Here is a 24,823-nt window from a genome sequence, read left to right on the forward strand (position 1 = left end):
TTATATAATTCTTATGGCAGTCTGAGACCGCCACAGAATTAAACCATAAACTAAAGAGGTAGTTCTGACTTTCAAAATTTTGACATTCCTCACAATTGTGAGAAGTTAACGAGATTTTAACTGTGGGATTTCAATTGCACGTTTAAATCACTCAATTGCGACTTCATATCGCAATTGCGAGAACATTATTTATTTATTTATTCGTGATTTTAAGGTATATGTGACCTGGACTTGATCTTGACTGATTTTGTTACATGCCTATGATTTTGTAAAACTCGCAGACTTGTGAACCTTTCCTAACTTGTTTTTGTGATCTCTGTCCCTTTAAGACTCGCCGTCGCAGCATCACGCAGATGCATCATTGTTGTGTTTCTGCAGGGCTCGTGCGCGCTCTCATCAGCTGCATGCGTGCTTCTATCGACGAGCGCAAAATGACGCCGCGCGCATCACCGGCCCGCGCTCAGGGCACAGCTAACAGCCATGAACAAATTTCACTGGGATATTGCAATGGAGATTTGACGCAAAACCACTGGCTGTAAGTGAATCTCATCCCTGTTGCATTATATCTCTCGACTGTACAATTATGATTTATGCACATAGTGATTTATAGTAATGATGCCCTAGTAATTAATTTCTCCGATAGCGCAGTACAGTTCCTATATTGTGTTAATTACATAATACAGTTTCATCACAAAGCCGAATAGTGTTTTGGCTGATATCAGATGCTGTTACATAAAACAGTCTGTGCCCTTTGCTACACAGGGACGGATTATCTGCAACATATGGAGTGTGGTAACGTCATACCCCGGTCCCACAAGTTGTGCACCTAGGGATGTAGTTTTAAAAACTATTTTTTTTTTAAATCAATTTAAACGTTAAACAATGTAATTTATTTTAATGTTAATGGGAAAAGTTATCGCAGTAGGTGTATATTTAGGAGTGATTCATTAATACAAGATAATTATTTTGTGGTTAATTTCTGCAGCTGCAACAGAATATTAATTTTTAATTTGAATTTTTTTATTCATGACATTACTTGACATACAGAGTTATTATATGTATGTAATTCTCTCTCTACTAATGTTAACAGTACCACAGAATTTGTTGCATACTGGCCTGAATTGATGCTCTCAGGAGCTAGTCTCTTATGTACAGCCAGATTTCAATTGAGATTTTTTTTTTCTCCCCTTTTCGGAATGGCCAATTCCCAATGCACTCTAAGTCCTCGTGGTGGCGTAGTGACTTGCCTCAATCTGGGTGGTGGAGGACGAATCTCAGTTGCCTCCACACGTCTCACCACGCACCCCACCGAGAGCGAGAACCACATTATAGCGACCGCAAGGAGGTTACCCCATGTGAATCTACCTTCCCTAGCAACCAGGCCAGTTTGGTTGCTTAGGAGACCTGGCTGGAGTCACTCAGCATGCCCTGGATTCGTACTCGCGACTCCAGGGGTGGTAGTCACTGTCAATACTCACTGAGCTACCCAGGCCCCACTTCAGTTGAGATCTTGAAAATCATCCACATAATCCTAGTTTATTCATGTACATTAAATCAGTTTAAATGGATATAGAATGTTATTTTATTAAACAGAATGTGGATCCCATATATATTTATATATTGATTTATCCCATACACAGCATTAATATCAAAACCACCTGCTCATTATGTCAGTAAAGACGTTTCAGTGACAGAGCAAACCAGAAATGGGTAAAAAAAAAAAAAAAACACAGTTAGCATGTCATTGTACACTGTGGGCAGAAATTATAATTTTTCTGAGATCTAGAATCAGCCAAATATAAATATCCACTAATGAGAAATTGAAAGAACTGGTTTCATAACACGTGCAAAATGCATAAGTGACCAACAATACCTCACTGATGCACAGACAGGAAAATCTTGGACACAGTTAGGATTAAATGTTCTGAGCACTTTCAGCAAATATGCATTCAGAATAATCTAAAAACATATAAATCTGGCTTTGACTTGGCCGTCTGTATTACGTCAGTCACACCCACACACACTCATCACTGATGTCACCATCTCATGCACTGGAGAGACAATTCGTTTTTCTGTGAGTGTTTGAACAGCTCAGTGCAAAACTGTGAAAGAATCTGTCAGCTGTGTGTTTGTGTGTGTGTTGGTCTAGTTAAGTTTTTTTTTTTATTGTTCTGACTGCTTAATAAATGAAAGTGTTTATTCTCCATGTGACAGAAGCCCAGCCAGAATGAAATGCTCACTGTAATATTTGTTCCTGTCCTGTTCAGCATCTGTGGTCACTTAATATTTTCTGGCGTATGTCATTTTGGATTTAGAATTATAATGGGATGCAAGGCTACCAGAGTTTCAACATAAACACTTGACTTTGTGGCTCTGTTTGACTAATGAGATGTTTGGCAGAATGTTCACACTGCTCTTTCCATTCAATGAAAGTGAATGGGGACAGATGCTAGCAAACTCCAAAAATGACCAAAAAAAGCACCATAAAAGTAGTCAGTTAAAAAAAATGATCACACAGTTTTCGTATTTAGGTGAACTCTTAATTTTTGTCTCTTACTGTTCATATTTAATATTCTGTGTTGTGTGTCTGTGTGTCTTAGAGTGATCTGTCCTGAGGGATTCTTGTAACTGTGGCGTTATAAGGTGTTACAGTGTAGACAGAAGGTGAAAGGCAGTCTTTGCCCATGTCCCTCCCAGCTAACAGAAGGCCATCTGCTGGTTCTCGCAGGTAATGCTACCCTTCTCTAACATGCTCCTGAGTGAACAACATTAATAGTTTTCTAATGATTAGTGGTGTTTGCTAAGGCAAGCTTTGCCATTACTATTGCTTGTACTTAAGGTTAGTGATTTGAATAAACCACTAACCCCAAGTATTACACTTTGCAACATAACCATTTGTGCTACGGACATAAATGATACCACAAATCATATGGCTCATTGAGGAGAGGTTTGCTATTATGTTTCTAAACGATCAGACTTCTGATTTTCATTCATGTGGATGATAAAAGGGGCAAAAAAAATCCCATAGACTTACATTGAAGGAGGAATCTGTGCCATATCTGGGGACCAGAATATCATAGGGACTTGAAGGTGGGCTCTTATGACTTGGGCCAGTACACAACCACTTAGAACCTAGGGGTTCCTGTAGCTGAAATGGCAGAGCATGGCACTAGAAATGCCAAGATCATGGGTTCGATTAGCAGGGAACACACCTTGAAAGCACTGTAAGTCACTTAAAATAAAGGCATCTGCCAAATGCATGAATGTAAATGTAGAACACTCTTGAATCACCTTAGCAATGCCCTAGAAACTACCCAGAACACCTAGCAATTGCTTAGCAATTCCCTAGAAACCATCTAGAACACTCTTGCAACTGCTTAGCAATGCCCTAGAAACCACCTAAAAAACCCTGTGGTGGTGAGTTTGGCATGGGAAAGTACCACTCACATTTTCTTCAGAACATTTTTTAAAGATGTAGTTATGACATTGTATTAGATTCATTGTTGTAAGAGGCACCCAGTTTTACAGCATAACAAGTTGAGTTTGCAAGGTTTCACTGTGACAGCATGTTTGTTATGAACGTCAGAGCTCAGCTGTCACTGTGTGTGTCATAGAAAGCCTACGGCCCCAAGCAGCACTCAACACTCCCATGGAGACTTGTCTGTCCGTAGCAATTACTCAACAGCATCCTGCAAGTGCACAGAGAGCAATACTGCACCACGCTCCAACCCAGCCACTCCACGGTGAGCAGCACACACACACACACACAAAGGCCAATGAAATTTATGTCTTCCATCAGGGCTGTGTTCCAGATTTACAGTGGCAAAAAGTGCAGTATAAAAATAGAATTAATGAAACAGTCTTGACAATATGTCCGTTAACAAGCAAAGTGTCGTTTTCTTGTGTCCTAATCTGATATTCAGAAGTTCCGAAATACTATGTGATTACATTTAAAGGGTTGAAATTGAAATTGAAAATTATGTCATCATTTACTCACCCTAATATCATATGGCCTACTTTTTTTGAACACATGAGAAGTTTAGCAGAATGTTAACACTGCTGTCTTTCATACATTGAAAGTATACAGTGACCAGGGGCTGTCGAGGTACAAAAATGTCAAAAGCACTATAAAAGTAGTCTATATGCCCACATCAGACCCCATTAGAACTCATCAGACCCCATTAAAACTCATTAGACCCCATAGAAACCACATCTGACCCCATTACACCTCATCAGACCCACTAGAGACCACATCAAACCACATTAGACCTCATCAGACACCTTAGAGAACACATCAGACCCCATAGAGAGCACATCAGACCTCATCAGACCCCCCAAAGAGCACATCAGACCTCATTAGACCCTCACCAGACTACATCTGACCTTTTTAGACCTCAACTGACCACATCAGACCACATAAGACCTCATCAGATCCCATAGAAGCCACATCAGGCCCCATTGAATTTCATCAGAACCCTAGAGAAAGCACATCATAACCCATTAGACCTCATCAGACTCCCTAGAGAGCACATCAGACCCCATTAGACCACATCGACCCCATTAGACCTGATCAGACCATATTAGACCTCATCAGACCCTTGAGACCATATCAAAACACATTTTACCTCATCAGACCCCCCAGAGACCACATTAAACCACATTAGACCTCTTCTGACCCTCAAACAATTACATTAGGCCCCATGAGATCAAACTTCGATAACTGTCATATGCCTTCAAAAGACTGGTAATATTGCTCATGTGTCATTTAGACAATTGTATGATGCATTTTTGGAAGTTGACAGCCCCAGTCCCCATTCACTTTTATTGAATGGAAAAGAGCAGTCAGGACATTCTACAAAACATTTCATTTTGTGTTCCATGGAAGAACAAAAGTCACACAGGATTTGAAACAAAACATGGCTGAATAAAAGATGACAGATCTTTATTCCGTTAATGCTCAGTTTTTCATATATTCTCTTGGCCATATCAGTCACAACACCTTTTGAGCTCATGTTGTTCACTAGGGCCACTTATTTCTTGCCTCCATTTCTGACCCAGACGACAGGTGAAGTATGAAGCCTGTGGTGAAAATCACGGGATCCGTCCACCTGCCCCTGAGCAGTATCTCACCCCACTGCAGCAGAAGGAAGTCTGTATTCGTCACTTACGAGCTCGGCTGAAAGAGAATGTGGAGAGGCTTCAGGACCGGTTAGTAATGCTTTTGTGTCTCAGCAATGTTATAGTGCAGTTCTATTGCTTCCTGCCATTCTTGTGCTATAAGATCACATCCTGAACATCATAAAAGTACATACAGTATGCTTAACATTCATGCCAGCCATTCATCAACAGTATAATCTTTAGCATCTCTGGATAGTTTTGCATGTAAAACTAGGAATGCATAATAAATTGATGTCCATATTGTTATTGGCCAATAATCGATTTTATTATTATCATTATTATTATTATTATTATGATCAGTCTGATTAAAGTAATAGTTAACCCAAAAAATATTCTCATCATTTACTCACCCTTGTTCTGTCTCAAACTTGTATGACTTTCTTTATTCTACAGAACACAAACGAAAATATTTTAATAGATCTATAATGTGGATATACAGTATCCATACAATAATGGGGTCCAACACTTCCAAGCTCCAAAAAGGACATACAGGTAGCATTAAGGTAATACATATGACTCCAGTGGTTTAATCAGTGTTCTGAATCAATACTATCGGTTTTGGGTGAGAAGAAGAGACCAAAATATACCTCCTTTTTCACTATAAATCTTGACACCTGCAGTCTCCTTGGTGCGATCAAAATTTGAAGCTTGATTACACTTCCTTGCGCTTGACACATGCATAATAAATGAATGGTCCTAATGCTAAAATTTGATTGGATGAGACACATTTACAGCTGTCAAAGCAGATACATGCACACCTGTGACCGTGAACTACTAATATAAGCTTTGAGTTGCAGTTAAAAACACCCCTTAATAACAAATTTTGACTTGTTTGGTCCTGCTCAGTTCTTTTCATATTACTACACGTTTCATCATCACTTTCATGAATAAATAACGTAAAGCAGTCCTGTACACCGATAGCCTTGCAGATATATCTACTGTGGTATAATGGTATTGAAACATTTATTTTGTTGCCTGATATACACTGTACTAAAACATTCTACTCTTAAAACATTTATCAAAAATTTTGTTTAAAGTGACAGACCCAAATCAGAATAGATTTTACATAACATTGATCATCATAATGGTTATTGGCCATAACATAAAAATAATTACTGGCTATCGGTATAGCCCAAAAAAATTATATCATTGCATCCTAAATGTTTTTGTTATCATGGCAGAGACTCTGAGATTGAGGATTTACGGATGCGGCTGACTCAGATGCAGGCGGACTGGATCGAGGAGGAATGTCATCGCATTGAGGCCCAACTGGCCTTAAAAGAGGCCCGGAAAGAGATCCAGCAGCTTCAGCAGGCTGTGGAAACCGCACAGTCAAATCTAGGGGTCAATGAGTCAGATCAACAGGACTGTAAGTCTGAAGCTCTGGGTGTATGTAGGGTAGGGCCACGATTTGGGGCGTCTAGGTCTTGTGGCTGCTCTCCGGCCCATACCATGAGTCGCAGTGCCACCTTCACCAGACTGAGTAGTGAGACATCACCTGGCACCACCGACCGTAATGGAAACGTACCTTCTGACCGCTACATTCCCGCCAACAGAGGGGCGATGACATTACCGAGAGGTGATGGGCGCACTCATCTCCTTTTAGAAGCAGCTCGACTGTCTGAGCAAGTCCCACACTCAACGCTATGCTCCGCTTTGACATGCTCCTCCACCTGTGAGAGATTGTGTATCGGAGAGACAGCGTTGCCCGTTAGTCCATCTTGCCATGTTGTGAACAACTGCAGCTGTGGTCCACACGCCTACCTCCCTCACCACCATCTATTTTTGCATCTCCCACAGGAGGAAGCACCTCCTCCTCCTCAACCGACCCCACCAACAGCACCAACTAGTGCATCAGAGGTCAGCGACAGGCCAGGCTTCCGATCACAGGCCTGCAGCCCCACCATAACCTGGATCTCTGAAGGAGGTGGAGGCGAGGATCTGAGCGTCATCACTTCAGCAACCTGCACACAGGACGTTACCCTAGCTAAGCCACAGGTGTTTTCACCATCTTCTGCTGCTACTTCCCCAGCTCAGATGTCTTCCATCACTGAACCTTTGCCGCTAGAAGACACCATTGAATTTACATCATCAACAACGACACCTATGGTGTTGACCAAGTCTCAGGTTCAGCAACCTTGTCCCAGGGCGTCACTACCTTTAGAGTTGCCGCCACAGGAGGCGACGATAGTAAAGGTCAATGATGAAGATGGAGTGGGTGGCGCTTGTGCAACGAATGAGGAGGCAGAATCAGCTCCCCCTGAGAGGAGTCACTGGAGCCGTTACTTCCTGATTGACCTGCTAGCGGTGGCTGTACCTGTTGTTCCAACACTGGCATGGCTTTGCCGAGGAGCACAGAATGAAGGTATGCCCGTGTACAACATGGGCTCCCTGCTGCGTGGCTGCTGTGCCATTGCGCTGCACTCTCTAAGAAGAGTTGGCAGGGGCTGTGGTCCCTCGGGAACAGGCAGAGCGACACCTATCTAAAAAATTCTGCATTACGGTACCATCAGAAACATTTAACTTTGTTTTGAGTGGACTCTTTGTCCTTGATTTCCCAGCTAGGTAATATTTTTGAACCAAAGAGGCCTAAATCCATCACACCAATGCTTGTTTGTGACAAAGATCTTGGGAATGTGGCCCTAATTTGCACAGACATTGACCAGTTTCAAGGCTCTTGCTCATTTCCATCATTTGTTTTCATTTAAGGCCCCTCTTGTCTGCTTTATTTCCTCCCATTCCAGGCTGAAACTGAGCAGGCAGTACATACACAAAAATAGCTGCAAACAGCAATGAGCGGAATCCAAGTTGACCAGAGAAACGGCAAAAAAAAACAAAACAAAAAAAATTAGCGCACAACTATATTTCAGTACACAGTTCAGGCCTTCATAAAAAATAAACCACTCTGAAATAAGAAAGCAATCGCAGTTATACGAGAGACTTGAATCTAACACAGCTATGTAGAAATCTGTTGCCTGGGACAACCGTCAGTTACTGTATACAAATTAGTGATCATAATAAAAAAAATATTTGACCGCAGAATGCCATGATTGACTGATCACAATTATGTATTCCAGAGAGCCATATAATGAGAGTATATAATTGTCAGTTTTAGTAAATTTGTGGCACTCCCCCTACTGGATTTTAGTAATATGGCAGTTATTCACATTTACTACAAACTCTCTGCATGTAACTAGGTGTTACTTAGACATCATGGGTGCAGAAAGCAGATTTGTTCCTTTACATTTTATGTATGCAACCACAGTGTAAATCCACCCCATTTAATGAAAACATTTGGTACATTTCCACCATAGGTTTATATATAGTTATAGCTGCTTAAGAGATGACTAATAATACTTAATAATTCATACATTTGTAAAGCTAAGCCTCTGTTTATTTGAGGTAGCGCAAATGTATCTAAAAAATGGATAATCATGGCTTTGCTGTAGATTATTGTAAGGGCTGGTTAGAGTGCATGTTAACAAAGAATTTCTAGTAGTTAACCAACAGTAAAGGTAAAGGTTATATTTATTTTTGGAAAAATCTTCAGATAAGCAATTCATCTTGAAGTGCATCGCAAAATATGACCATGTATTTAGAACCCATCAACACTTGACTCTGATTGTTCATTTTGATTGATTGATTCAGCTGCCCATTGAAAATAAAGTGTTTCATGAGACTACAAAACATTGGTTGCACTGATTTTATTATTTTTATTTACAGTGTCCTAACTAGGTAGGACAATTATTCAGTGTGGGACTTTGATCAATGAGATTTTACTCTAGGCACTCATCAAGATCATGGCTGGTTTAGACAAAAACTAGGAATAGGTAGCTTTTATCGTTTGTCGTCTGTTCACAATTATAAGTATATACTTGCAAACATATTATTCCAGTTTGGTTTTGTTAAACCAGTTAATCAATCAACACAGAGACCAGCTTCATGTTTTTATAAACAATTTATTTTCAAGTAGTTTGTTTTATATTTAAACAGATTTCCCCACCAGAGTACTTATTACCAGCTCAGCCAAAACCCTGTTGCTGTGGTCGCATTTACAACACCGAAGTCAAATACAAAAAGACAGGAGGAAAGGAAATAAAAAAGAAACTTGTTTCATAGTGAACGTCCAATGATTGAGGGAATACCAGTAAGTATGACAAGTGGGAAAGAAATAAAAAGGAAACAAAATATACAAATGTATAACAGAGCTAAGCTAAGTGGTATGGCTATTTAACACTAGCCCCTTTTGAGGATCACATGCATGGAGCAATGTTCCTTAAAAAGGTTGACCTGGAAGAAAACAAAGAGAGAGGTGCAATTAACAACAGCACAGTGTTCCTCAAAGGCAATCAATAGCGATTACAATGTTTAATCTAAGAGCCTGTTAAATAAACTCCAAAGAATGTTTAAGCTCTTGCTAGACCAGGACTACAATAATTTCCTTTTAAGGATTATCTGTGAGTTATTAAAGCTATCCATGCATGTGCAGGAACTATATACAATGATTAAAAAGTGTTCTGACAGGTAAAATCAGTGTTGACATGGACAAAACCATTAAAGATAAATCATTCTACATTCATAAAGTACAGTATTACTTATAAAGGACAAGTAACCTGAAACAACTGTGGGAAAACCTTGCACTTACCCTGAAAGAAATAATAGGGAATAACCTGAGTCCAATTGTGGGCGCTTTATTCTAAGCCAAGCAGCTCCACGTCAAATATGAGGGTGGCATTGGGAGGAATGATGCCTGGGTGGCCCTTGCTCCCATAAGCAAAGTCCGGAGTGCAAGTCAGCTTGGCACGCTGCCCCACACTCATCTGTTACAAGGGGAAGAGGCCATTTTGATATTAAGTCCCAAAATAAACAATGAATGGAGGTTAAAGAAGTGACATGGTTGTGAGTATCACAAAGATAATAAACTGCTTGAGTGTTTTTGTCTGTTGAAGCAGAAGGGGAAATTTTCCATTAGGTAGAGACCTAATTCATGAACAGTGTGCAAGATTAGATAACAGCTAAACATAGGGCAGCCAGATTAAACTTATTTCAGAAATCAACGTAAAAAATGGTTATTAGGAAGGGTGTGTTTTTTTTTTATTACAATACCTGGGCTACTCCCTCATCCCAGCCACGGATCACTTCCTGCTTGCCAATCTTGAATTTGAAAGGTTTGCCCCGGTCCCGGGAAGAGTCAAATTTACGTCCATCTGTCAAAGAGCCTAAGAGAAATGGGAATTACTAACACACATAAATGATGCTGCATCAAACTATATACATACACACAAAACAAAACTGCAATTTAACACACCATCTGAATAGTGAACCATTTTAGAAAACACGTTAAATAATCTTCCTTGGCTGTTGATCATGATCATTTCGATTCATTAGAAGGGCTGTAAAAAAAACCTAGTGAGCTTCCAACCAAGGCATTATCTTTGGGCATCATAGAAGCGTTTAAATCAAAGCATTTTTTAACATCACAGGTGCATTTTTCAGCATACATGAACGTTTCGAACTGTATCGTTTGGCGCATCATATTCACGTTTGAATCAAAGCGTCTTTCTGTTCGCAAATGTTCGAATTGAAGCATTTTTAGCATCATAGGCATGTTTTGAACATTCAAATTAAAGCATTCTGCAGCATCATGTGAACACTCGTGTTCAAACCTTTGAACTACAACATTAAGCTTCATATAAACGTTCGAATCTAAGCATTTCCAGCATTTTCAGCATCATAGGCATGTTCTGAACATTAAAATAGAAGCATTCTGCAGCATCAAAAATGTTCGAATCGAAAATTATATTTTTTTATCATTAACATTTGAATTGAAACCTTTTTCAGCATCAACGGAGTGTTTGAATTACAACATTCAACATACAACATTCACAGTTACGTAGCTGCACTACATAACTATGTGCTTTCTAGCGACATCTGTGGTTGAAATTTAAAATTGCAAGCAATTTGCGGAAGAACACTTTACGCCCGTCGTGTTTTGACACTGCTCTTCTGATGGATGAATCTCATGATTTGAGGTTACCTGGACATCGCCTGTGTGTGATCATGACTGGGAGAAATTCAGAGCCAGAGTCATAACATGCTATTTTCATGTTGATATTATTATGTTACACGATTAAACATTTAAAAATGAAATATTCCTTGCTTTGATGAAGATAAACAACACTCTAATTTACATATTTTAAATGAACGAATTGTACACTTTTCTGACACTACACTCAAAGCGCTTTTACATACAGAACAGGGGACTCTCCTGAATCACCACCAGTTACAAGTATATTTTAAGAGGTAAAACTCATGTTACTGCTGATTCAAGTTCAATGTAAGACTTCATTATTTTTACATTATTAATATAGTCAACGAAATCTACACAATAAAATGAATGAAGCATAACTTGCGTTGTTCATACGCAGTTTCCATAAGAAACATGCTACACGCAATGTATCATTTCACAGAAAATGAAGAGCATGAAGAATTCAGAATACAGGCTAACTTCTAAAAAGTATCTTAATACTTCCTTCAATACATTATTATTTCAGGAGCTCAAGTTTTTCACAACAAGGACAGTAGGCCTATGTACATTTATATTGTATGTTTGATACATGTTTACATTAGAAAATGTTTACTAATGTTTTCTAAATATTTGAAAATTAGATAAAAGTTTGGTCTGTTACAGTTCAACACTTTTTATCCATTGTGCACGTCGTCATCATCAAGTAAAATATATTACTTTCGTTGACTAAAATTGTCATTTTTGTCAGAGTAAAACTGACTAAAATGAATATGACATGATGAAATATTGACTATTTTTAAAGGACATTTCGTCAAAAGACTAAAACTGTAGGCCTAATAATAACACTGTAAACTAAAAACAGTGTGCCATCCTGAACTGTGTGATTGTGACTGACTGAACTAAACAGCATCCTCAGCCAGAACACGTGACAGCTTGGTACTTCTTTCCTGTGTTTACGGACATGATGTCATAAGCCAGCGATTTCACAAAAAATCATCCCGACAGCTCAAAATACAAATTCTTTTTATAGGCTTACCAAAACGAAACCTAAGGTAAGGACATTGTTTTGAACACTGATTGTTTACATAATCAATAATGGCAATTTGTTCATTTTTAACCAAAAAATCATTCATGGTGCAGCTTTAAGCTTCATATAAACTTAAGAATCGAATCATTTTCAGCATCGTTGGTGCGTTTCAAACACGTGCGTTCCAAATGTTCAAACTGAAACACTCATAGGCACGTTCTGAATATTCAAATCTAAGCATACCGCAGCATCATACGAACGTTCGAATAAATAATTGAAACATTTTTCAGCATCAGAGGAACATTTGAATTACAACATTAAGCTTCATATAAACTAATCTAAGCATCCAGCATCATTGGTGCATTTCAAACGTTCAAATATAGTGTTTTGGACCACATACACTGGCGGCCAAAAGTTTGGAATAATGTACAAATTTTGCTCTTATGGAAAGAAATTGGTACTTTTATTCACCAAAGTGGCATTCAACTGATCACAATGTATAGTCAGGACATTAATAATGTGAAAAATAACTGTTACAGTTTGAAAAAAATGTTCAGAACTTCTTAAACTACTTCAAAGTGTTCTCATCAAAAAATCCTCCACGTGCAACAATGAGAGCTTTGCAGATCCTTGGCATTCTAGCTGTCAGTTTGTCCAGATACTCAGGTGACATTTCACCCCACACTTCCTGTAGCACTTGCCATAGATGTGGCTGTCTTGTCACTTCTCACGCACCTTACAGTCTAACTGATCCCACAAAAGCTCAATGGGGTTAAGATCCATAACACTCTTTTCCAATTATCTGTTGTTCAATGTCTGTGTTTATTTGCCCACTCTAACCTTTTCTTTTTGTTTTTCTGTTTCAAAAGTGTCTTTTTCTTTGCAATTCTTCCCATAAGGCCTGCACCCCTGAGTCTTCTCTTTACTGTTGTACATGAAACTGGTGTTGAGCGGGTAGAATTCAATGAAGCTGTCAGCTGAGGACATGTGAGGCGTCTATTTCTCAAACTAGAGACTCTGATGTACTTATCCTCTTGTTTAGTTGTACATCTGGCCTTCCACGTCTCTTTCTGTCCTTGTTAGAGCCAGATGTCAGTTTTTTGGCAATTTCAAGCATTGTATAGCCTTCATTCCTCAAAACAATGATTGACTGATGAGTTTCTAGAGAAAGCTGTTTCTTTTTTGCCATTTTTGACCTACTATTGATCATAAGACATGCCAGTCTATTGCATACTGTGGCAACTCAAAAACAAACACAAAGACAATGTTAAGCTTCATTTAATGAACCAAATATCTTTCAACTGTGTTTGATATAATGGAAAGTGATTTTCTAGTACCAAATTAGCAATTTAGCATGATTACTCAAGGATAAGATGTTGGAGTGATGGCTGCTGGAAATGGGGCCTGTCTAGATTTCATCAAAAATGACTTTTTTCAAATAGTGATGGTGCTGGTTTTTACATCAGTAATGTCCTGACTATACTTTGTTAAAGTACCAATTTCTTTCCGAAACAGCCAGTGTATGTGCATTCGAATCAAATCATTTTTAACAAATGCGTTGCAAATGTTCGAACAATTTTTAGCATCACAGGGACGTTTGAATCTAAGTGTTTTAGCATCATAGTAACATTTGAATGTAAACAATTTTCAGCATCTTAGGAACGTTTGAATTACAGCATTATTAAGCATCATATTAACGTTCGAACTGAAGCATTCTTACCATCATAGGCACGTTCTGAACATTTAAATCAAAGCATTCTAAAGCATCGTAGAAACGCTCGAATCAAAGCCTTGATCAGAATCATAGAACGATTTCAGTTACAGCATTATTCAACAGCATACAAACGTTCGAATTTGCGCATCATAGGCACGCGTCTATAATGGCCACAAAAATACTGTCAGCATAGGCAGCTCACCGGGAATTGAAACACAGCCCATCTCATCATGTATGACGGCAAGAACCACTGTGCATTCGATAAAACCAGTAAAAACAGGCCATGGTTTTTCCAAACCCTTTAGCATTAGCTAGATTTGAGAGTTGTGTCTAACGCGACGGATCAAAGACGGGGTAACTGTGAAGATCAATTAAAACATCTTAAAGATTTAAACCTTTGATGAGCTGACTGCGGATGTGAAAATGTCTGTTTATGCAGCTAATATGCTAATGCTAACCTACTGGCTAACACCCTTCATGCGATTCATCAACACGATCACTTCTTAACTTACCCACGTAGTGCACGACACAGGTCTGCCCTTTTTTAGGGAAAGTACTTCCTAAAATTCAAATTCATAGAGAGAGAAACATATTAAAATCGATGTTAAATCCTGTGGTCTCGAAGCTAGTGTTTAGCTAGCAGGCTAAAGCCCGTGGAAAAAAAAACAAACATGCAAAAATATCGATTAAATAAATAATTTGATACATTTAAGTAGAGTGCTTTGTGAGATATTGATTTGGTTTAATATGGGAAATACTTTACCGTCTCCAGGAGTAATGGTTTCGACCTCGACTCCCATCCTGTCAGCTTGTTTTAACTCCTGAAGCTCTGCACACAAAATGCGCCTCAATTCGGGTAATTGCGATTGAGGGCAGAGAGCGTCTGTATGCACCACTCACGAGCATTTACCGCCCCCAGCGGACAAACAGCGAACAACACTTAACTGCCTCAACGTCAAGGCGACAGATGTTACCATGGTAACCCTAGTTTCTGTCAAAATGACAGTACAGATTGTTACTGTATTAAAACACTAGTATGTATTAGCCACCACTGTCATAAAAAAAATGAAAAAGAAATGAAACATGACAGATTCTGATATAATCTTTGCAATAAATGCTTTGTATATTTAATTATTATTATTAATAATTAATTGTAATTTTATAGTAATATTAATATATTAATATCAGCTGATATGTTGAAGAAATAGTTCACCCAAAAATGAAAATTCTCTCATGATTTACTCACCCTCATGCCATCCCAGTTGTGTATGACTTTCTTTCTTGAAGCTCCAAAATCTACACAAGGACAACATAAAAGTCCTCTAGATGACTCTTGTGGTTAAATCCATATCTTCTGAAGCGATATGACAGATGTGGGTGAGAAACAGATCAAAATTTAAGTCCTTTTTCCTTCACTTTCACTTTCTCCTCCTCCTGTTTTTGGTGATTCACATTCTTCATGCATATCACCCCCTACTGGGCAGAGAGGAGAATTTATAATAAAAAATGATCATGCTTGGTTTAGGCTGTTGTAATGATTTAGATTTATGAAATTGTATTTCCAACCTGCTGCTTGAGCCACTGTCATGTTGATTTACACTTGTGTTTGCAGTGTTTTCGAGGAGACAATTCTGTTGAATGTTTTGCTCTGCCATCAGATTTTCTTGCATTAAGATGAGATATTATTCTAGTCTTTGAACTCAAGATGAAACTTTGACTGGATGCATAGATTTGTTGAATGAATGGTAACTTTTCTTCTTCTGAATTGGGGAGTGTGATACTGTCAGGCCTAGAAAAGCGAAAGCGAACAATAAGCAAACAGAAAAAGAAAAAAAAAATGCATTCTTAAAAACACCAGTCCATCTTACCTTGTGTGTACGAGATCTTGTTGAATCAGCTTCTGGCATGTTTCATGAATCGGATACAGATAGAAAAACACTAAACCCACCATCAACAACATGATGGGCACAGGGGCCATAAGAAATTTCAATGCCAACACAACTCCATCTGTATGACTACATGCACCTGCTCTGTAACCTGTGAAGCTTCAACAAAACACATTGCACAGTGTAAACATATCAAGATAAGCATTTCAGACTCACTGTACATAAAAAAGGCTGAACTATTGCAAACATCCATAAGCATGGTTTTGTTTCAGTCAAACATTCGTGCCTGATACAGGCGCAAGGCCACATAAGGGCCAGAGTGGCACTAGCCCACCTAGACTGACGGCTGGTCCACCCAAACAAAACCGCAGGAATACAAGAACAGTTTGCAAATAAAAAGAAACTGCATTTTGTCCCATGCAAAATAGCTGACATGCAAGATAATCATCATATTCCTGTTATAAATATAGTTAGAAAGATTAGATTTTATTTCAAATAAAAAGTTTGATATGATTATGGTGAACTGAAATGGGTTGCGGCCTGCTTTTACCGAGTCGCTCATGTTCTCTGCACTGCGCAGCTCTCTAAACTCATGCCTGTAAACAGATCTGCTTACTGCGCTTAGCACCAAGATAATTTATCCACGCTTTGTCTCACTTCATTTTTTTATTATTATTATTATTTTACGTGGGAGTGTGTTAGATGCTTCGGTAGATGACATAGCAGGGTATGAAATTAGAGGGTAATTTTGCTCGTGATCTACCCACAACTGTGTGGCAGGCGACCTTCGGAGTGACAAATGACAAGAAACGCTGTTAGACACAAGTACGCGGGTTTGAAGAAGCACACTTGATCACATTTTGGAAAACAGAGAAAGAGAAGCCTTCGATGCGCATCTCTGATTCGCTGTGTGTTTAGAGGTTTATTGGCACTCACGCAGAACACACACATATGACGAGTTCTCACTATTTCTTCCCTGTTCGTAATCTGGGAACAATTTGCAGGAATAGTGTTGTCTATGAGAATGCTGAATATGATCTCAGACCATCTCAAGTTGTAAGGACATTGGGACGACAGATGAATTGTCATATGTGTCATAATTCAGTTGCTACAACCTCAGAAATGGTTCTTGAACAAGAAGTTTCTCTTCTGTGCTTGTCTACTCTTTGGCCTCTATTTGAATGTAACATTCCCCAACTCTGTAGGACAACTGTTAAATAGAACATCTGATTCACTTGCGTTTTTCACCAGACCTCTTATTTTACATTACACTACTAATCAAAAGAAATATTTTGCGACATTGCAGCAGCTCCATGAAGCCCAGAATATAAGCCAAAGGAGAGTTGTCAGATTTTAAAGATTTAATCTTTGGGGAAAAAGCCAACGCTGGGTTTCCCGATAACGTTGCAACTTAAGCCTTTACGATCATCTTAACTGATGTCGTTCGTTATTTTACGATGGACAAATGCCTGTTTACCAAACCAGCACGTAGATCGCTTCTTATAAAGTTGAACGTAAGTGCTTCGTTACGGGAGCTGTCCGGTCCAAAGGTGCTGATCACTTTGGCAAATATGTCCAGGTGTTTGTCTTCTCAAAATGAAAATAATGTGGAAATAGTAACAAACATGGAAGTTGTTTGTTACCTTGTCGAGGCGCCGGAATTTATTAACTATTACAGAATTGAATTAAAGAAATAATTAGGCCTTTGGTAAGACAGGGTTTCAGATGTTTGCTCAGCTTATAGAGATTAATAAAAGTGAGCATCACATCATAATTGTGTTGTTTCTTTGGCTGGAAATGGAATAGATGCACAAAGAACAGGATTAAAATAACGGACATCAGTACTGAACTACTCATAGACCTTTCTAAACAGAATGAAGGGAATCTCTCATTACATAATCACTCTAACCTCCTTTGATAAACATATTTTATTTATTTATATATTTAGGCCTATTTATTTAAGTTTTAAACTGCAGGGTCACTTTACTCACATATGTCTAAAGAAATCTGTTTAATAAGATAATCTTTCTATTGCTATTGTAGTTATGATTATCAAATAAGGCCAATAAAATGTTACACTGTATTATGTGTAATGTAAATTTAGATTTATCTTTAGACCTAATTTAGACCTATCATACACGTGAGCATAATTATTGGGACTGACCACTGCTTTTCAATGTGTTTAAACAGAATAAAACCCACCAAAGGTGTGAGATGAAGTCAATTGAGTGCTTTATTCAATACAACTCAGAGACAACCCCATTACAATTGCATCAATATTACTTATTAAGGTAAATTAGTAATAATAAACGTAATAAATGTTTAAAAAAAAATTTTGTTATTGTACATTGTGGTGAAGGGGTGTGGTCGTGTGTCTGTCTGCGGGAGAGAGGGAGTGGTGTGGCTCATCAGGCTGGTTGACATGATTTCTAACAGCGGTTTCTCATTACAGTGATAGCAGAGAGACGCCTTAAAACAGCTGAACACGCCAGAAGGGAGAGAGAGAACGAGTGTGCAGCGTTGCCAACTGTTTACATTACGTGTTGAAGCTATTGAGTGTTTGTGACGAAGTTTATGTTTATTTTTGCGAGTGAATTATTGAACTGAGTGAAAAACCTGAAAAAGAGTGCATCTGCTGCACATGAAGACACGAGAATACAAGCCTTGCTGTAACGTTGTTGTTGCTGACGCTGACAGTGTTAAAGACGATGATGATGAAATGAAGAACCCAAGTGCAATTTAATCCAAATATAAAAACCAAAACAGTAAATCCAAATGTAAATAAAACATGAACATGAACTTGACTTGACTATGACATAAACTTGACTTAACATGGCATGACTAGACTTTGAACCAACATACATCAACAATACCTCACAAGGGACAATGGGAAACATGAGGGCTTAAATACTAGACATGGGAGAACACATGACAAAGATGACCAATGAACAGACAGAACTGATAACAAGATAACAAGACAATGAACCAATGAAAACAAGACACATGAACATGGAGGGAAAACAGGACATCACATGACTAGGGAACAGGTGACCTGAAACAGGAAATAGAATACAAAATAAAAGACATGATATACATCACACATTAAACATTACACTTACCTGAAATGTGTCACTGCTCCCTGTTTTCTCCATTTCCATACCCGAACCTGAAGGTCTGTTACATTGGTGCTAAAACCCGGGAGGGAGGAGGGATGCGCTGTCGCAGAGTCCTCGCCACTGCCATCCGCCAAGGGAGCAGCCGCGGCCACCTGCCTGGGGACAGAGGGGTCGCTGCCGGTGAGAGCCTGAGGAACCACTGCCATCCGCCGAAGAAGGGGAGGAGCGGTTCCATCTGCCAGGGGCCGGAGGACTCGCTGCCATCCACCAGGGGAGGAGCGAGTTAGCGGCCACCAGAGGGAGGAGGAGTGGTTGAGGACCGGGTGACAGTGCGTCCGGGAGACAGCGAGCAAGTTCTTCTCTCTCTCCTCTCTCTCTCTCTGTCGCTCCGCCTCACTCTTTCCCTCTCCCCTTTCCCTCCCCACGTCTCTCCCAGGGCTCCAAAAGGTGGGGAAGACCTGCCGGCAAGCACGGCCAGAAGGGCAACGCCCCCCACTCCAGGAAGGGAGGGGAGTGCGTCATGCTGGGGGTTTCCCCGCCCTGAGTCGGGCGATGGAGGAGTGTGACGAGGAGGAGGGCCGGGCCGGGCCGTGAGGATACACGGCCGGCACTGGATCGGGCTAATCAGCCGGGAGGGGGATAAAGATGAGCCGGAGGTGCCAGTTCAAGAGAGAGAGATGCACGTGGCCGTGTTGCATGTGTGTCTGCATTTGTTTATGTTTGTTTTATGTTGAGTTTTATCATTAAACTTTATGTTGACCGTTTAGCCGGTTCCTGCCTCCTCCTTACGCATCCTCTATGCCGCTGCATACATGTAATTATGCAATTCTAAGTATTAGGTTAATGAGCGAATATTGACTCATAAAGGCTGAGGAAAGGGGTGCACTTCATTATATTCTCGATGAAATTAGGCACAGAATAGAGGTCCACCCTGTTTCACCAAGGTCCACTCATTTGGAGATTTCTGGCCTTGCCCCTGGCCTGATAGTATTGGAAAACTTGCAGGACATAGAGAGTGAACTGAACATGGATTTAGTACTAGTGCCTACAATATTTTTGTATTTTATTTTAAATAGCACATTTTGATCTTTAGGTTGGGTAACTCCTTATCTCTTTGTCGGACCCAGGGGTCCTCCTTTTTGATCATTTTGCTTGGGTTGGTCCCATTTGACTGTATTTGGCATAGCTCAGGGGGGTGTAAGAAGTTTCGGGGTGGGTGGATGTTGCTACACTTTGACTCTACCATGTGTAGGGGTACCTAAGCAAATCCCTAACCCAAAGTATGAGCCATAGCAATTGTACCACTAATGATCATTAACACTAATATTTTTACTTTATACTCTCCATTGTGTACAATCACAGTGGCAATATTTGAATTGATAATATTTGAATCCTTTAAAAATGAATGAAAACAATTGAAATGCTCCCTGTACATTCGACTTAAACATTTACTGATACATCACCAAGCAGTAAACTCTCTATGGAGGAGAACGCTGGCCTGATTACCAGAGGTGAATAGCGCGAAGACGACAAATCTGGGTCTCAGCTTTTCTCACCATGGTAACAAAAATAGTATAGCTAAACTAGCTCCAACCAAAACACACATGACCATGTAGACTGGAAAGTTCTCTGACACGGTGACTAGGACCACCAGAGCTGGGATGAGGAGCTGCAGAGAAAGTACACAGACAAATCAGACTTACATCTAGGCCTGTTGATCACTGTAAAAAATGTAAGTGACTATCTTTACAGTGGGCCCAATGTCGACAAGGATCCTCTCTTGCAGGATTTGAGCTGCTAACCATCCAGTTACAAACCCAGATCTTTAAAAACTAGGGTAGATAATTGTGAATGATCTCCTCACCATCATCATTATCATCATCATCATCATCATCATCACAACATCAGATATCATCAAACAGGTAGACCTATAAACATTGCAGTCTTCTTGCTCAGCATCACCAGTGTCATCTGCCACATTGGCACTGATATAGTAGCGGCTACCTGTGCACACATTACAACATCCATGGAATTCTGAATCTCAGAACAATTAACTTTTTCTGCATGCTAAATTATTTTTTACTTGATTCTGTTCTTGATCATGATAACAAATATTATATTGTCTAGTATAAACATGCAACGCTTGTTCAGACATACTTACCAGCATTGCTAACATGAGATACTGGAACTGAGCCCCTAAACCAGCAACATGAGTGCAAAACAGTGTGAAGTTCCCCAAAGACATCTAAGAATGGACAGTAAGAGGCCAAAGTCAACATGATATCCAAACTAACTCTATTTACTTTCTAAATACACATTCCGGGTCTTATTGTGCACAAATCATCAGTGCACGTTATTCCCAGTTTGATAACATGTGAAGTCGGCATGTTGTTTCTGAGAGATCCAGTACCCAAGGATCAGCCATATTATGCCAACTCACTGACAAGCGGCATCAATCAGACATTTTTGCGTCAGCTCCAACATGTTTCCCTTGCGGTGCAACCTGAAGCACATTGCTTCAGCAGCCTGGGAGAGCCAGGTTCAGATCCCATGTTGAAACCAGGAAGAAATCGTGTTCACATAATCAGTGATGAGCGCAATTCGGAGGTTGCATTTTTCCCATCTAACATTAAAATTATTCCACTGATGATTAGGTTTAGGTTTGGTGTTTGGTTTCGGGGATTCAGTTTATGAAATATGCATTCCTCTTTACAGTATTACAGCCTGTACAGCTGAAAACATCTCGCTTCACAACCTGCTTTTGGCGCCCCTATGTGGACATTACACCTGGAAAATTGAGCTCACATGCAAGCCGTAGCAAGGAATTCTGGGCCCCCTGAATGTATATTGGTCTGGGCCCCTTTCATTTAAAAAAATACAGTTAAAAATTTGTTGTGGGCCCCCCTTGACCTGTGGGCCCCTAGAATCATTACCACCTTTCAACCCATTAGCTACGGCCCTGCTCACATGTGCCCATATGCCCAACAACACTTGCCGCTTTGGCCACTGGGGGCAGTGTTTCGTATTTCAGTAAGCACAAACCGATTTTAGCTAAAGAAATGTCAACCTACTGTTTCAAATTTCACTGTGAGATCAATCTGTTATTCCAAAGGAATAATGTTTGTCTTTGTAATCTTTCATTAAAATCTAATAAATTAATTAAAATGTAATAATTGTTCTGCCTCTTAAACAATGTTCCTTTTTGGTTGACGACGCCAAACCCTCTTACCGTTCATTTATGCACTCCAACCATCTGGCTCCATTCTAGTACGGAACACCAACTTTTCAAGATCCTATGAATTCCAGATGGATAAAATCAAGTTTCACTTGGAAATATGTCCCTGTCACATTACAGAAGTAAAATAGGTTGTGAATGCCGTTTCATGTTCACTTTAACCAATTTCAGCAGGCACAAAAATGTGTTAACCTGTAGCTTGCAAGTAAACATAATGATTTACTACAATATACAAACTTTATTATATATATTACGTTTTTAAAGCCACGCCTGCATAATAATATGTACCTTTCACACACTGTAAAAATGTAACCCAATGGGTAACCGAAAAATGTGCTTCACATAGTAACATCTAAATTAACTGTTTTAATTCCATCAAAAATACTGACTAAACCAACCTGAATATATATTACAACCCCAATTCGAAAAAGTTGGGACAGTATGGAAAATGCTAGTAAAAAGAAAAAGGAGTGATTTGTAAATTCTATTCACCCTGTGATATATTGAAAGCACTACAATTACTTGTGAATTTATTTGTTTTCTTGTTTTTTTGTTTTGTTTTTTTAATATACACTCATTTGAAATCAGATGAGTGCACACAGAATTTTAACTACTGTGTAATATCACCATTTCTTCTAATAACACTTATGAAGCGTTTGGGCACTGAAGACCTCCATTATGCAGGTCTTCAGCATACAGAGCCTTCGTTGCTGTATTTTGTGCTTCATAATTTACTACACATTCCCAACTGGAAACAGGTCAGGACTGCAGGCAGGCCAATCTAGCACCCACACTCTCTGCTGATGCAGCCATGCACTTGTAATCTGGGCAGTATTTGGTTTGGCATCCTGACATGTAGTGCTTTCAATATATCACAGGCTGAATAAAATTTACAAATCACTCCTTTTTGTTTTTATTAGCATTTTCCATACTGTTCCCACCAGTTCACACCAACAAAACTAATTTTTAGGGGTCAGATCAAGTGCAGATGTTACAATTTGAAGCAACATCTGCATGTAACCACTTTTTACAGTGCAATTTCAATTAAAAAGCCAATGGCTGCATGTCAAAAGGCTCTTTTTTGCTCTTAAAAAAACATGTTCTATGTACTTTTATAAATAAGGTTCCAGAGTGGTTGTCCAACCTGAAAAGCCAAAGTGGAGAAGAGGAAGCAGAGGACCAAACATTGGTATGTTACATGGCCAATCAGTTTCTTCAAAGCATTCAGGTATGTGATTTGCATCTGTCTCTGATTGTTGACAGGCCCTATTAGTCCAAGAGGGAGAAACAACAACACATCTTTACCAAAGCTATGAAATGTGATACTGAACTGGACGAAGATTAAAGAGCTGGTTTCATTTACAATCATCCATTTTATACAGTTTTTAAGCACAGTTTGTTTTGCTGAAAAAAGTGTCCAACATACCATAACATTAGGTCACAAACAAACCCTTATACATAATATATTCTGAGAATCTGGCTATACTGAATATGTAAAACAAACAGTGTGTGATGATGAATAACAAAGTTTAATACTCCAGGTTAGGGGTTGCTGAAATCCTTAACTCTAAGTATGAGAAATAGTAATGGTGATGCTTGCCTTAGCAACCATCAATAATTATAAATGGTAAAATGGCTGCCTTCCAAACAGTTGAACTACACAGTATTTACAGTCATTGAGTGTGAAGGGCTGTACTGGTGTGTAGGTGTTATAGTGTTACTGTTTAGTGCAGCACTGTGCTGTGTGGTGAAGTTGTGCTATGTGGCGGGAGCTGCTGTGTTTGGTCCACATTCAGACAGGCCTGATCTCTGTTATACACCCACAGCACCTGACCCTGAATCACAGCTGCAGTCAGCATAGAAAATGCCTCCACACTCATCCCTGACAGAGAGAGAAGAGGGCAAGACAGATGTGCACACATACATGCAGGAAACAGTCTGGGCAATTGTTAAGATGAACTAAAAAAGGAAAATTCGTCAAAATATTTGAATGTTTGTGTGGAGGCGAGGGCGTTGTCGAGTGTTTGTCTGGGGAGAGAGGAAGCGGTAAGGGTTTTCACCTGAGATGAAATGCTAATAATAGCTGTTTCTTTGTTCGCAGAGAGATGCAGGGGGAAATAAAAGGGGCCAGACCTCAGAGTGAGGGAGAGAGAGCCCAGTTGAAGCTTCGAGTGTGTTGGCCACTGCCAGTCACATTATATAAAGCGTTTGATTGTTATGTGTGAAGCTTTACGGTTACGCAGCAAGCGAACGTGTTTTTGTGTGTGAAGAATAAATTTACCTTTGAGTTGGATTCACCATCTCCTGCTTCCTCATTCCTCAAACCTGCTACAGTTTGCTTGACATGGCCTTGGCTAAAAGTGTAAATAGTTTAACAAGCCTTGATGCTTATGATTATATAGGTCTGATGTACTTTGAATATTCTAAAGAGGCTTCCACATGACCTGCGTTGGGGCGTCAACGCTCCACTCAGTGCCAGTGCCAAGCTCCGCTTTGACCTCAACATGACAACTGTTGCAGAAAGCACCATGGAGGGGCAATTTTAGGAGTTTGCCAGGCAAGAAAGTGGGAGGAGTGCACAGTAAATGTTGAATTCAGAAGAGAAAAATCCCTGGAAATTGCTTTAATACAATAATTCA

At 39.5% G+C, this 24,823-nt stretch overlaps 2 protein-coding genes across 3 annotated transcripts; one reads left to right on the forward strand and one right to left on the reverse strand.

The window, feature by feature from the left end:
* The first annotated feature begins 391 nt into the window (after positions 1-391).
* Positions 392-8,218, forward strand: LOC127424682 (syntaphilin-like). 2 transcript variants are annotated; one of them, XM_051670071.1, is made up of 5 exons: positions 392-535; positions 2,601-2,728; positions 3,615-3,743; positions 5,059-5,208; positions 6,360-8,218. In XM_051670071.1, exons 2-5 carry the CDS (start codon positions 2,685-2,687, stop codon positions 7,663-7,665), a joined length of 1,629 nt encoding a protein of 542 aa, XP_051526031.1. In that variant the 5' UTR covers positions 392-535; positions 2,601-2,684; the 3' UTR covers positions 7,666-8,218. The 2 variants fall into 2 exon arrangements, with proteins under 2 accessions (XP_051526031.1, XP_051526032.1); XM_051670072.1 differs by lacking the exon at positions 392-535 and having other exon boundaries at positions 1,767-2,728.
* An 899-nt stretch (positions 8,219-9,117) lies between these two features.
* fkbp1aa (FKBP prolyl isomerase 1Aa) lies at positions 9,118-14,838 on the reverse strand. Its single transcript, XM_051670081.1, has 5 exons — positions 14,711-14,838; positions 14,460-14,507; positions 10,285-10,397; positions 9,824-9,998; positions 9,118-9,468 (listed from the first exon to the last, which is right to left on the reverse strand). Exons 1-4 carry the CDS (start codon positions 14,745-14,747, stop codon positions 9,870-9,872), a joined length of 327 nt encoding a protein of 108 aa, XP_051526041.1. The 5' UTR covers positions 14,748-14,838; the 3' UTR covers positions 9,118-9,468; positions 9,824-9,869.
* Between the last annotated feature and the right edge of the window lie 9,985 nt (positions 14,839-24,823).

Source organism: Myxocyprinus asiaticus, chromosome 33 (assembly GCF_019703515.2).
Source record: "Myxocyprinus asiaticus isolate MX2 ecotype Aquarium Trade chromosome 33, UBuf_Myxa_2, whole genome shotgun sequence".
NCBI classification, from domain to species: Eukaryota; Metazoa; Chordata; class Actinopteri; order Cypriniformes; family Catostomidae; genus Myxocyprinus; species Myxocyprinus asiaticus.